Here is a 14,573-nt window from a genome sequence, read left to right on the forward strand (position 1 = left end):
TTCAGATACCACGTGGACAGAAATATGAGATTTTTGACCCCCTCCTCCCCCTCCGTGGACAAGCGTGGACATTTGGCAAACCCCTACCCCCCTCCCCGGAAGTCCACGTGGACAGATTTGAAATAGTTTTTTTTAAATACCTATAATGGCCGGAACAAATTTCTAATCCTTCTTTTGTCACTCGAATCTTCCAAAATTAGGTTCTTGGTCTTGTAATCTTTCGGATATTTGAATTTTTATTTGAAATTTTCTTGGAATACTTCAAACTTCATTTACTTCCCCCTTTGGGATTTTGGAAATTTCGAAGGGGGGGGGGGGGGGGGGGGGGGTGACAAAAAAAGAAATTGATATTTGTTCCAGCCTAATTAGACAGTTAAAAAACACTACTTTTTGCCTATTGGTTATAGAAATGGTTGATTTTGAAAAAACTGAATAATAATTCCCTGATATAACAGGATTTTAAAAATTTTAAATTTCTCAAATTATCATATTTACCACTTGTAGCTACTAATTGTTCAAACTTAAACTGGAAAGCATTGAAATTTAAAGATTTTGATTCAAACATCTTAATATTTATTCACCTTTAGAAAATATTTTGGAAGTAAGTATGTCCACGTGGACATGACTCAAACCCCTACCCCCCTCTCCGTGGACAAGCGTGGACATTTCCATACCCCCCTCCCCTCCTAAGTTGTCCACGTGGTATGTGGACGGCCCCTGATTATAACTGGGGCCCTACTCTTCTTAAATTAAGTATTAAATATCCGGGCAAACCCAGATAAAACCGGGCAATCTGGCAACCTTAGTCTATCTATTCGATATACCTTCAAAGGTAATTTGTGAATTGAATTTCGTTATCAACTTTAAAATTTCTGAAACTCTCTTCCCCTGTTTCTAATCTTTACACCCGGTAATTCTCCGTCCGAGTGGCGATATGTTAATGGCATGTTGCTATCGGAACGCGTTTGAGGCTTAACCAAAATAATCGAAATAAAGTCTCTTGAGTGCCGGCCCATTTACTGATAAGCGTCTATTCGGGAGAGATGAGTATGAGCAAACTGTAATAAAAAAATAGCGAGATAAGAGATATAAAAAAAAGGCATCACAACAAACTTCTGGTTGCCTGCCGGTCGGTGAGAAAATTCTTATTTGAAAAACTCATACCTAACGAAAACGAATTTCCCACCATCGATAATCTATCTTTTTAATTAAAATGCATTTATATAGGTGATCAATCAAATTATTCGACCGAGATGGCATTGATCTCACATTGACATTCATGCATCAAGGTTCATGTTACGTATACGATCTGTAACTAATTTTAAGAACTTCGCTTTGAAATCATCAGCATGGCTCACCCTAAAACTAGTTGATAGAACATAGTGGGTCTTCAGTCTTTGTAGCATTTTTTTTTAGTTTTAAGGCAAAATATTTCCAGTATCACTTTTTTATTTCTTATATGATACTCAAAAACAAAATTAAGTAGTTTCGAGCAAGCTTTTTTCTGTAGAATTCTTACGTTCAGACGTTCATTGTCACATTATTCCTCATCAGGAGCGAATACTTGATTAATTCTGACTTTAAGGTTCTAATTTTTTTAGCAAAATTATTCATCACAAATTCGATTATGTATTCAGAATTTTCTGTATACCATTCTCATTATGAATTTTGGGGCCAAATGCACTCGCCCACTGTGCAAAAAAGCTGTAATCGCAGAGAAGGTTCCTCAAACCGCTCACAAGTCCTGGCGATGAGATATTAAGCTCAACTGCTCAGTCTACTCAAGCCAGTCTAGACTAAGCGCGTCTAGCTTTGATTTCAGTTATCGTTCGTCGGTCAATCAAATCGGACTCGTTTGGTGGTTTCGCTCTTGCACTTTCCGTTGCAACTTGCACGCGCCATCGTCGTCGTCGTCGTTCAGTTGCGAGACGCTAGTGATCCCACTGTCATTGCCACAAGACGTCCTGTGCCGTAACGACGCCGCGAGCAATAAAGATAATTTATTTACACCACTCAGGAAACGAAGGTATATCAGCCGGCCGGAATTATGTCGAGAATTTTACTAAAACAGCGGATTCTGCCCATCGGTCGCAGGTAAGAGCGAGAAATGGATCACCGGACTCACGAATCAAATCGAATAGTACACCGCAAAGGACAGTTTCAATGAAAAACAACTCAAACATGAATGAATATTCAAAAGAAGGTGTTCACTAACTCTAACGAGTTGTTTGTATAATCTGTTAACCATGACCGGCAAATGTCTGTAATTAAAAAGTGGAACGTTTAGTGGAACAGGTATCAGCTATCCCATATGGTTCCTGATAAGACGCAGCCGACATGACATTGATACCAGAGGGTTTTTTTTTCGGAGTGTATACTTTATAATTGCTACCGTCAATTAATGTCATTTAATTCCCAATTGAGTGCTAAAGCCAGAGTATTTGTTGAGTGAAATAATAAGGTTATTTAAGCGTCTACGGATCCGAGATAATTGATCTAGTTGACCTAAAACCAAATGTTGTAGAATGTGGTTAGAGGATAGTCAATTACATATGAAATCGATCGAATTTGTACACATTCATCAACTTCACTAAATGTGTGTTGTGAAGTGATACAAATTATGGAATTTTTCTATATAAAACTTCGGTAGGTAAAAAACTTTTAAAAAAAGTGTTTTTGACACATTTCCATTAAGCATTTTGATTGGTCAAAGTATCTTCAAGTTTCGACGAATATTTGATGGCTGCTATTTGCTGATTATAGTAATTCGAAAACCGATGTTTATTCACCCAAACTTCTTGGTGATTTCTGACCTCAGGTATCAAGGTCGCGCTGCACTGATGAAGAGAGAGGATACCAATCAATCTCAAATATTGTTGTGAAAATTTAAAATTCCTACATAAGAATTGACAAATCAAGAGAAAATATGAAGAAGACTTACCTATACTGATGCTTGGAATAATAGCAAACAGAGCGTGCTAAGTCCTTAGATTAATGCAAACATAGACGGTTAAGTCACTTCCATCTGTACCGTTGAACCGTCAACACGTACGCCGGAGCATCGTATCGTTGCTGTGTACCTGCAGGAACATTTTACATTATTTATTTTTTCCTTACCTGTATTTCAATCAGCACTTTTCAGTGCTAAAATTATTTTTATTTTCTTTTATTCATATTTTCTCTTTTCTTTCCAGCATGGGGAAGTCTTCGGCCGGCTCAAGGGCCGGAAGAAAACGGATTGCTGAACCTAATCCAGGGCCATCTGCCAAAAAAGTTGAAATTTCCAATTCATTCGATGTCCTTCATAACATCGGTGATGAGGAAATATTCATATTTAATTCTGATAAGAGTACTAAGAAACCTTCTTCTTCTTCTTATACTCTTAAAAACGAAAAGATTCCACCAATAACGGTCACGATTCCTGACTTCAATGCCTTTCGAAAAGAAATCGTCACTTCCGTCAAGGATGTGAAGATTTCTTTTCAGATCGGTCGAAGGGGAACTGCTCGTATATTGGCGGAATCTTTTAATGATTTTCAAAAGGTTTTAAATTATTTGAATAATAAAAAACACCATTTTTTTACGTACGACACTAGAAGTGATCGTCCATTTAAAGTTGTACTTCGTGGTCTCACTGGCGATCAGACACCGGATGAGATCACAGCTGAATTAAATTCTTTGTTAGGTTTTTCTCCAATTCAAGTAGTTCAAATGAGGAAAAGAACCAACACGAATAATATCAGTAGTGTTAGTTTTGCTCCTGAACTTTATTTGATCCATTTTAAAAAGGATCAGGTTAATAATTTGCAAATTCTTGAAAAGGCTCGTCTTATGTTTCATTGTCGAGTCAAATTCGAACCTTTTCGTAAATCTTCTACCAATTTTCTTCAAAATATTACGCAATGTCGTCGTTGTCAAGCTTTTTGTCATGGCACTAAAAATTGTAGAATGAATGCCAGATGCATGTTTTGCGGCTCATTCGATCATGAAAAATCTAAATGCCTTTTTGGTGGTGATAAGCCAAAAACAGAATTTTTTAAGTGTGCAAATTGCGCAGGTAATCATTCCTCGAATTCGCTAGACTGTCCCATCAGGGCAAAAATTATTGCTTCTAGGAAAAATCCCAAAGTTTCCAGAAAAGTTTCCAGAAAAGTTTCTTCTCCTCCTTCCTCTTTTTCGTCTTCACACATCGGGCCGGCAAACAACCTGCCTGTTCGCATTCAGCCTCGGTCTACATTGGAATCACGGCTGGGTAATACCCGAAGTGATTTTAATGTTACCTGGGCTGATTCTGCGCCCCAGACTCGTTGTTTATCGTTCTCAGAGGTGGTTGAAAATGGGTTGCCCTCTTCAGGTTTAACTAATAAAAATGGGAAAAAACCAAGTCTCAACGTTCATGCGAAGGCTTGGGAAAATCCCCGAAATTCAAATACTTTTTCTTCTCCTTCCTCTTCTGATTCTAACAATTTTGTTGATTTGGGTGAGATTACTGAGGAAAAATTAAAATTTTTGCATCAAAATCTAATGGAAATGATGCAACTTATGTTGAAAGCAAATTCAATGTTTGAAGCTTTCCAAACTTCTTTTAATTATGCTAACAAAATTATTATGACTTTACGATTCCCTCATGGATCCAAATAGATGTTTAAATATTATGAATTGGAACGCTAGATCTTTGCTGGCTAACCAAGACGAGTTCTTTTTATTTTTGAAAACTCAAAACATACATATTGCTGCCATCACTGAAACTTTTTTAAAGCCAGACAATAACATGAAAAGCAATGCTTTCTTTAAAATTTTACGAAATGATCGACTTGATCGACAAGGTGGGGGTGTAGCTATTGTCATCAATAGTCGTCTCAAATTTAGACTTCTTCCTTTTTTCAATACAAAAGTCTTAGAAACAATTGGAATTGAATTAGAAACTTCTATGGGGAAAATTATAATTGTTGCCGCATATTTGCCTTTTCAATGTAGCGGTGAACAGAAAAATTTTTTGAAGGGAGATTTACAAAAACTCACCAGAAATAAATCTAAATTTTTTATTATTGGTGACTTTAATGCAAAACACCGATCTTGGAATAATATTTCATCAAATTCAAATGGGAATATTTTGTTTAATGACTGCTCTGCAGGTTATTATACTGTTGAATATCCTAATGGGCATACTTGTTTTTCTTCAATTAGAAATCCCTCCACAATTAATTTGGTTCTAACGGATTTAGGCGAGCATTGTAGTCAATTAGTTACTCATGCGGACCTCGATTCAGAACACCTTCCAGTAACATTTTCTTTATCCCAAAGTCCCATTGAAAACCCTTTAAAATCAACTTTTAACTTTCAAAAGGCTAACTGGGAGCGATATATGAATTTTATTGAACGTAATTTGGATGTAAACGTTCCACTGAATTCAATAGAAGATATTGATTTGGCTGTAGAAAATTTGACAACCGCAATAGTCAATGCTAAAGCCGCTTCAATACCTAAAGTTAAACATAAATTCAATCAACCTTTAATTGATGATGATCTTCAGTTTTTGATACGACTGAAAAACATTCGTCGACGCCAATATCAACGTACTAGAGATCCTTATTTGAAATTAATTTATTGCGACCTTCAAAAAGAGATCAAACGTCGTTTAAATTTCATTCGTAATGAAAATTTTGCTAAAGCAGTAGAGGACATAAAACCCTACTCAAAGCCATTTTGGAAATTAACTCAAATTTTGAAAAAGCCCCAGAAGCCAATTCCTACTTTGAAAGATGGGGATAAACTTCTTTTAACTAATTCAGAAAAGGCTCAAAAATTAGCCCAACAATTTGAGTCTGCTCATGATTTTAATTTAAACGTTGTAAGTCCAATTGATGCTCAAATTTCCCTAGAATTTGATGATATTTTTTCTAAGCAAAATGTGTTTGAAAGTTCTTGTGAGACACTTTAAATTTTTTAGTTAAAATTTTCAACAAATGTTTTCACTTGGCCTATTTTCCCAATAAATGGAAAAATGTCAAAGTAACTCCAATTTTGAAACCTGGAAAAAGTGCTTCAGAGCCTTCAAGTTATCGACCAATTAGTTTGCTTCCATCTTTAAGTAAACTATTTGAGAGAGTTATTTTGAATATAATGATGATTCACATTAATCAGAATTCTATTTTCCCTGATGAACAATTTGGTTTTCGTCATGGACATTCTACTACACATCAACTTTTGAGTGTAACTAATATGATTAACGCTAGCAAATCTGAAGGTTATTCAACTGGTGTTGCTCTTCTTGATATTGAAAAAGCTTTTGACAGTGTTTGGCACAAAGGTTTAGTAGCTAAATTAGCTCGATTTGATTTTCCTGTATATCTCACCAAAATTATTCAAAATTATTTGACTAGCCGAACCTTACAAGTAAGCTATCAAAATTCATGCTCTGAAAGGACACCCATTAGAGCTGGTGTCCCTCAAGGCAGTATACTTGGGCCAATTTTATACAATATTTTTACTTCTGATCTTCCTGATGTACCAGAAGGAAAAGGTAGAAGATTATTTGCTGATGATACTTTGCTTTCAGCAAAAGGTCGAAATTTACGGGTGGTACGCAGTAGATTGCAACAAAATTTAAATTCCTTTTTGAATTACTTGAAAATGTGGAAAATTTCTCCTAACGCTTCCAAAACTCAACTTATTTTATTTCCCCATAAGCCAAGAGCAAATTTTTTAAAACCTAATGAAAATCATTCCATAACTTTTAATGGGGTTTCATTAGAATGGTCTGATCACGTGAAGTACTTGGGACTTACACTTGATCGGAATCTTACTTTTAAAAATCACATTGAAGATATTCAATCTAAATGTAATAAATACACTAAATCTCTTTATTCTCTCATCAACAGGAAATCCCGGTTGTGTCTGCGAAATAAGATGCTCATCTACAAACAAGTTTTCCGACCAGCGATCATGTATGCAGTTCCGATTTGGTCTAGCTGCTGCGCGACGAGGAAGAAAGTCATCCAGAGGATTCAGAACAAAGTTCTGAAAATGATTTTGCGGCTTCCACCTTGGCACAGCACCGAAGATCTTCATCGGATTGCAGGCATTGAATCTATCGAAGAGATGGCCAACAAAATCATCTCCAACTTCAGAGGCAAATCGATGCAGTCTTCCATCGCAGGAATTCGTTCTCTTTATGTTTAGTTTAATTTTAAGATAGTGTTTAGTTTTAAGTATAAAATATTTTTGCTATTACAGGATGTTCTCCTACATTAAAAACTTGATTGCGCTCAGCAAATTTAAATCTTATAAGTAAATTTTTATAATCTAGTTACTTATAGGACTATGAACAGTTCATTATTGAGCTGAACACCTAGTTTAATGCAATACTGTAATATTAGTGTAATCATGATTTGATACAAATAAAGACATATTTAAAAAAAAAAATAGACGGTTAAGGCTTTTATGAAATTCCACCGTAGGCGAACATACATACCTACACCGGTTTTAGGCTGTTGTGAGTACTTTTTACTTATTTTGCCTTTAAGGTGGAGATTAGACTGGCCCAACTTTATATGGGATGATTTTTACAACATTTTTTTCAACCTTAGATTGGTGCATTTAGGTGAAAAAATGACTTTCTGAAAGTTTCAGGTCATTTGGAAGAAGCACGAGCTGGCGCAAAGGACTTAAAATTTGTATGGAGATTTTCGGCAAAATATATGAAAAATCGACATACTTTCACTCTTTGTGCTCTAAAATATGTTTCCAGTATGCTAGAAAGCTCAGAATTTCAGGAATTGTAGTTCAAACAATGACAAACACGTTTGTACAAGATTGTGACGCGATACGATTTGACTGTGATGAGTTATCCACAATTAAATGTGGGATTTTTTTTCGCATTTCATTGATATATTGTGAACGGTGTATGGGCTAATAATCGCACTAGCTTGATCGCGTCGTCGCACAATGCAGCAGTTTAAAGTTTTTCAAACCTTTTTTTCAACTTTTTGCAAAGATATTTGTTATAAAATAAGCTACAACTTTGCCGAAGACTCAAACTTTCTATCTGTAATTCTCATTGTGTGACAAAGCGATCAAGTTAGTACTAAAATCCACCTATACACCGTTCACGATATATCGATGAAATGCAAAAAAAAAATCACACATTCAACTGCGTATAACTCATCACAGTCACCTCGTATCGCATCACAGTTTTCTACAACTTGTTTGTTATTGTTTGAACTACAATTCCTGAAATTCTCAGCTTTCTAGCATACTGGAAACATATTTTAGAGCACAAAGAGTGAAAGTATGTCGATTTTTCATAAATTTTGCCGAAAATTTCCATACAAATTTCAATTCCTTTGGGCCAGCTCGTGCTTCTTCCAAATGACCTGAAACTTTCAGAAAGTCATTTTTTCACCTAAATGCACCAACCTAGGGGGTGCCACGTGGAATATAAAGATTTTTTTGTTATGGGCCAGTCTAGTGGAGATACATCGGTATCTCTCTGCAACTCTCAATAACCGTTTTCTCAGGACTTGTTTGAAAGTTAGTTTCAGAAAACACTCTGTTGTGGTATGAGCCTACTTGGTTGAATGATTCAACTGAATCAAAGCAATCGAAAGATTCCTTTTAATTCAACCACGGTAAATGATAAGTTCATATACCAGTATTTCGATAGCAACTTACTACCTTCTTCAGTGAACGTTTTCGATTGATGAATGTGTATCGTTTCCCTCCCTTATATTGTCCGGGTTAGGTAAGCTACTACTACTAGGTAGCAAAAACCTTCGAATGCTCGGCAATTGTGCCGTTGTCTGTTTTTTGGGTCTACCTACCCTATTCTGGGTGTTTTCTGGTAGTGCTAAATTGTTTCTACCCGTTTTTGGGCATTGTCAGGTAAATTATTGTATTTCTTTTTACCTAAGAATTTGAACAACCAAGTGTGCCCTGGTCCGGTGTCTCCGTTTAAGAGATGAACTGATTTTTCATTGAAGATTTCAATGCTTTCAGCAACATCCAATTTAAGCGAATTACTATTCAAAGACCGGATCAGCGAGATATTTCCTCGATCAATAGAGTGACCAGATTCACACATGTGTAAAGCTACTGCAGATCTAGGATTCTGTGAAGGAAGAATTTTCTTCTTTGAGTCAGATCTAGCTATAGCCATGTGTTCCTCGAATCTATCAATCAACTTCCTTTTGGTTTGTCCAATGTACACCTTATCACAGTCGGAACAACTTATTTTGTACACACCAGATCTATGAAGGAGCTCCACTGGATCTTTTGTCGATCCTAAGATGGATTTCAGTTGATTATTAGAGCTAGTGAACACTAGTTCAATATCGAACTTTGTCAACTTCTGTCGCAATTCGACTGCGTTGACACTGTTGAACTCCATGGACCTTCGTTGAAACTCCTTCTGAATAGGATTTAAAGTAGTGAAAGATTTCCGTTGAAGCAATCTTTCTTTCTTCCTTATAATGGCTTGAATGGATCTACTTTGGTATCCATTTTTATTAGCCGTTTGGAAAATATATTGAAGTTCCTTTTCTCTTCCTTCAATTGATAGGGGAATGGAGTTCATCCGATGGATCATGTGGTGGAACGCCGCCATCTTATGCTGGAACGAGTGGTTCGAGGTGCTCGGTATTACCCTCATGGTGTTTGTCGGCTTTCTGTAGATTTCGAATTGGAATAGGCCATCATCTCTCCTTACCAGAACATCCAGAAAAGGTAATTTCCTGTCTTCTTCTATTTCGCAAGTGAACTTAATATTCTTATGCAAACCGTTTATGGATGTTAGAAGTTCTTCTAGAAAATCTTTGTTTACTACACAAAAAATGTCATCGACGTATCTCCACCATTTTTCGGGTAATAAATCTTGATCTTCTAGAGTCTCCTCCAAATGAGCCATAAACAGTTCACACAAGAATGGAGACAGAGGATTTCCCATTGGTGCCCCCTTTGTTTGTCTATAGAACAAATCTCTAAATTTAAAGAAGGTTTGTCCCATACACAAGTCCACCAATTTCTTGTAGTTTCTAACTTTGAGTTTCCAAGTGCTCCCATTGTGTTGTTGAAGCAACCAATCTTCTAACAGATTAGAAGCTTCTTTAACGGGAACACTTGGAAACAAAGCTGAAACATCAAAGGAAACCATGACCTCGTCCTCTTCTATGCCTCCCGACGCCTGCAGTCTGTTCACGAACTCTAAGGTGTTGGTCACCGATCTCGTTTTAAAGGGTTTTGGCATCCTTTTAAACTCGTTCAGTAACCACTTCGCCACTTTTTCAGTGGGCGCGTTCACTCCCGAAATGATCTCCCTCATCTCATTCCCTGGTTTGTGAATCTTCGGTAGACCTTTGATTCTAGGGACGATTGGGGCAGACACCGGAGATGGTTAAGGAGGTGGAAAAAACGCTGAAGGACTGTGGACCGATCTTAGGGTTTGCGCCGGGCGCCCTGAAAGTGTCTGCCCCAATCGTCCCTAGAATCAAAGGTCTACCGAAGATTCACAAACCAGGGAATGAGATGAGGGAGATCATTTTGGGAGTGAACGCGCCCACTGAAAAAGTGGCGAAGTGGTTACTGAACGAGTTACAAAGGATGGCAAAACCCTTTAAAACGAGATCGGTGACCAACACCTTAGAGTTCGTGAACAGACTGCAGGCGTCGGGAGGCATAGAAGAGGACGAGGTCATGGTTTCCTTTGATGTTTCAGCTTTGTTTCCAAGTGTTCCCGTTAAAGAAGCTTCTAATCTGTTAGAAGATTGGTTGCTTCAACAACACAATGGGAGCACTTGGAAACTCAAAGTTAGAAACTACAAGAAATTGGTGGACTTGTGTATGGGACAAACCTTCTTTAAATTTAGAGATTTGTTCTATAGACAAACAAAGGGGGCACCAATGGGAAATCCTCTGTCTCCATTCTTGTGTGAACTGTTTATGGCTCATTTGGAGGAGACTCTAGAAGATCAAGATTTATTACCCGAAAAATGGTGGAGATACGTCGATGACATTTTTTGTGTAGTAAACAAAGATTTTCTAGAAGAACTTCTAACATCCATAAACGGTTTGCATAAGAATATTAAGTTCACTTGCGAAATAGAAGAAGACAGGAAATTACCTTTTCTGGATGTTCTGGTAAGGAGAGATGATGGCCTATTCCAATTCGAAATCTACAGAAAGCCGACAAACACCATGAGGGTAATACCGAGCACCTCGAACCACTCGTTCCAGCATAAGATGGCGGCGTTCCACCACATGATCCATCGGATGAACTCCATTCCCCTATCAACTGAAGGAAGAGAAAAGGAACTTCAATATATTTTCCAAACGGCTAATAAAAATGGATACCAAAGTAGATCCATTCAAGCCATTATAAGGAAGAAAGAAAGATTGCTTCAACGGAAATCTTTCACTACTTTAAATCCTATTCAGAAGGAGTTTCAACGAAGGTCCATGGAGTTCAACAGTGTCAACGCAGTCGAATTGCGACAGAAGTTGACAAAGTTCGATATTGAACTAGTGTTCACTAGCTCTAATAATCAACTGAAATCCATCTTAGGATCGACAAAAGATCCAGTGGAGCTCCTTCATAGATCTGGTGTGTACAAAATAAGTTGTTCCGACTGTGATAAGGTGTACATTGGACAAACCAAAAGGAAGTTGATTGATAGATTCGAGGAACACATGGCTATAGCTAGATCTGACTCAAAGAAGAAAATTCTTCCTTCACAGAATCCTAGATCTGCAGTAGCTTTACACATGTGTGAATCTGGTCACTCTATTGATCGAGGAAATATCTCGCTGATCCGGTCTTTGAATAGTAATTCGCTTAAATTGGATGTTGCTGAAAGCATTGAAATCTTCAATGAAAAATCAGTTCATCTCTTAAACGGAGACACCGGACCAGGGCACACTTGGTTGTTCAAATTCTTAGGTAAAAAGAAATACAATAATTTACCTGACAATGCCCAAAAACGGGTAGAAAACAATTTAGCACTACCAGAAAACACCCAGAATAGGGTAGGTAGACCCAAAAAACAGACAACGGCACAATTGCCGAGCATTCGGAGGTTTTTGCTACCTAGTAGTAGTAGCTTACCTAACCCGGACAATATAAGGGAGGGAAACGATACACATTCATCAATCGAAAACGTTCACTGAAGAAGGTAGTAAGTTGCTATCGAAATACTGGCAGGCTTGCAATTTCTCTAACGAGAATCACCGACGTGCTCGGTTTTCGATTCTCGGTAGAGATTCACAGAAACGCACCGCAGAGATTTTTAGCCAAACCTCTGTAGAGAATCTGTTAATCAACACGACAGAGCGAACACACACTATAGTGAAAAAATGTTTTCACCACGGAGAGCGACAGCGACGGCAGCTAGCTTGGCTTGTTGCGTTTACCAATACATTCGAAGCTGAACCACTCGCCCGAAACATTCTTCGTTTGTTGATGCTATTATTATGCACACCATCGTGTTTGTTTTTGTCTTTGCTTTTTCGTGGCTTAAACCAGTCGGTCGTGTGTTGTCACCGGGGTGCTCTACAGTGACAAATTGTCGCACGCCGTAGCTATTGGAATTAGGTGTGTGTGGCTTTCGAAACCGAGGTGCGAATAATCTGTGGAGAGGAACAAAAAATCTCACCCGGGTGAATTGCGGTTATCGCACGGGGGTGTTTTATTCTCCGTTCTCCGTTTTTCTCGGTAGAGAATGGCATCCCTGAATACTGGTATATGAACTTATCATTTACCGTGGTTGAATTAAAAGGAATCTTTCGATTGCTTTGATTCAGTTCAGAAAACAAAATTTTTCTGGCCATTCGAAATGGAAAAGGTTTAGAAACGGCACGTTTATCAAACCAACGGAAAATTTTTCCTTTTTGCTACAATAAAAAGTGCTTTGTCGAAATGGAATGAACTAGAAATGAGACAGTGAAAGAATACGTGTATCTCTAAAACCATTCGTTTGATCGAAATACTTTCTAAGAAGGAAATAAAGATAATTTTATGATAAATCAAGACAAAATTCGAAAAAATTGATGGTTTTTTATAAAAAAAACTAGCTGACCCGGTGTGCTTTGCAACTTTTAAAAATAAATTAAATTAAGAAAAATTATTAAAATTTCGTTTTTTGTAGGCATTATCAAATCCAAGAAAGTATTTTTAAATGGGAACTGAAGCTTGAGTTTTGAAAAGCAAAACAAAGATATTTTCATCTCATTAAGTGAAAAACTTTATCATTCAATTTTGTTTTTCAAGATCTGAATTTTTTACTGTGTTTTTATAAGTATTTATCACCTTCCTACTTACTCAATAGAAGAAGAGTGGTGTCTTAATTAATAATATAACCATGTCTCGAGCCTTATCCTTTTCAAAAGATATTTGGTTCCATTTCTTATATAAGTTCTCTAGTTGTGCAAAAATTATATAGGAGCCTCCCTCCTTTCTTCTCATATCCTCGATGAAAAAACAGAGGGGTTTAAAATCTATATATATAAAAAGCAATTTCTGTATGTTTGTTTGTTTGTTTTTCCTCTATAGACTCAGCCGTCTTAAGAGCTAGAGGTCTGAAATTTGGCATGGATGCTCATTAGGACCAGGAAGGATGAAAAATGTTTTCAGATTTTCGGATAACCCCTTCTGAAGGGGGTCGTCCATACAAGACAAATAATGTTTTCGCGATATTGACGTTATTGCACATTGCACATTATTGCACATGAGAATTTTAAAAGACGCGATATTGTCGTTATTATACATGGGATTCAGATGAAAATTGGTATACGAGAGTTTGAGGGACGAGCAGTGGATTTAAGGTATTAAATTCTTTGTAAGAGGCCGGCAAAGGGGTCGTGACTCCTAATCGCCATGATAAACAAAATACTACGGCCAAAGCGCGATTCCAGAGGCTGTACACGACGATGCTGACGAAGTTTGACTGCGTGGTAAAGGACGACGAAACCTACGTCAAAGCCGACTACAAGCATCTTCCGGGACAGGAGTTTTATTTATACGGCACAAGGAAGGGCTAAGGTAGCAGATATTTTCAAGCACATGAAACTGTCAAAGTTCGTGAAGAAATATCTGATTTGGCAAGCCATCTGTACCTGTGGCTTAAAAAGCAGCATTTTCATAGCTTCCAGGACTGTCAACCGAGAAATTTACGAGAAAGAGTGTTTGAATAAACGTCTGCTGCCTTTCCTGAAGAAACACGGTTTTTCCGTACTGTTTTGGCCGGATTTGGCATCTTGCCATTACGGTAAAAAGGGCACGGAGTGGTACGCCGCCAACAACGTGAAGGTGGTTCCCAAGGACAAGAACCCTCCCATTACGCCAGAGCTCCGCCCATTTGAGAAATACTGGGCTATTGTCAAGCGGAACCTAAAGAAGATCAAAACACTGCTAAGGACGAGCAGCAGTTCAAGGCAAACTGGCTTTCTGCGGCGAAGAAGGTGGACAAGGTGGCTGTACAAAATCTGATGGCAGGGGTTAAGCGTAAGGCCCGGCAATTCGGATTTGGAAAAGTGGAAGCCTAACTGAATATTTTTCCTAAATTTTTTACTAATTAAACTTGAAA

At 37.6% G+C, this 14,573-nt stretch overlaps 1 protein-coding gene across 1 annotated transcript in view; it reads left to right on the forward strand.

Annotated features, from left to right (window-relative positions):
- Positions 1 to 1,832: 1,832 nt before the first annotated feature.
- The window catches only part of LOC129741965 (medium-chain acyl-CoA ligase ACSF2, mitochondrial-like), a 32,029-nt gene continuing 19,288 nt past the window's right edge, over positions 1,833 to 14,573 (forward strand). Inside the window, exon 1 of the mRNA XM_055733798.1 lies at positions 1,833 to 2,094. Coding sequence (XP_055589773.1) covers positions 2,048 to 2,094 — 47 coding nt within the window. The 5' untranslated portion in view covers positions 1,833 to 2,047. The remainder of the gene's footprint in view (positions 2,095 to 14,573) is intronic.

The sequence above is a fragment of the Uranotaenia lowii genome, chromosome 2 (genome assembly GCF_029784155.1).
Source record: "Uranotaenia lowii strain MFRU-FL chromosome 2, ASM2978415v1, whole genome shotgun sequence".
Classification (NCBI taxonomy): domain Eukaryota; kingdom Metazoa; phylum Arthropoda; class Insecta; order Diptera; family Culicidae; genus Uranotaenia; species Uranotaenia lowii.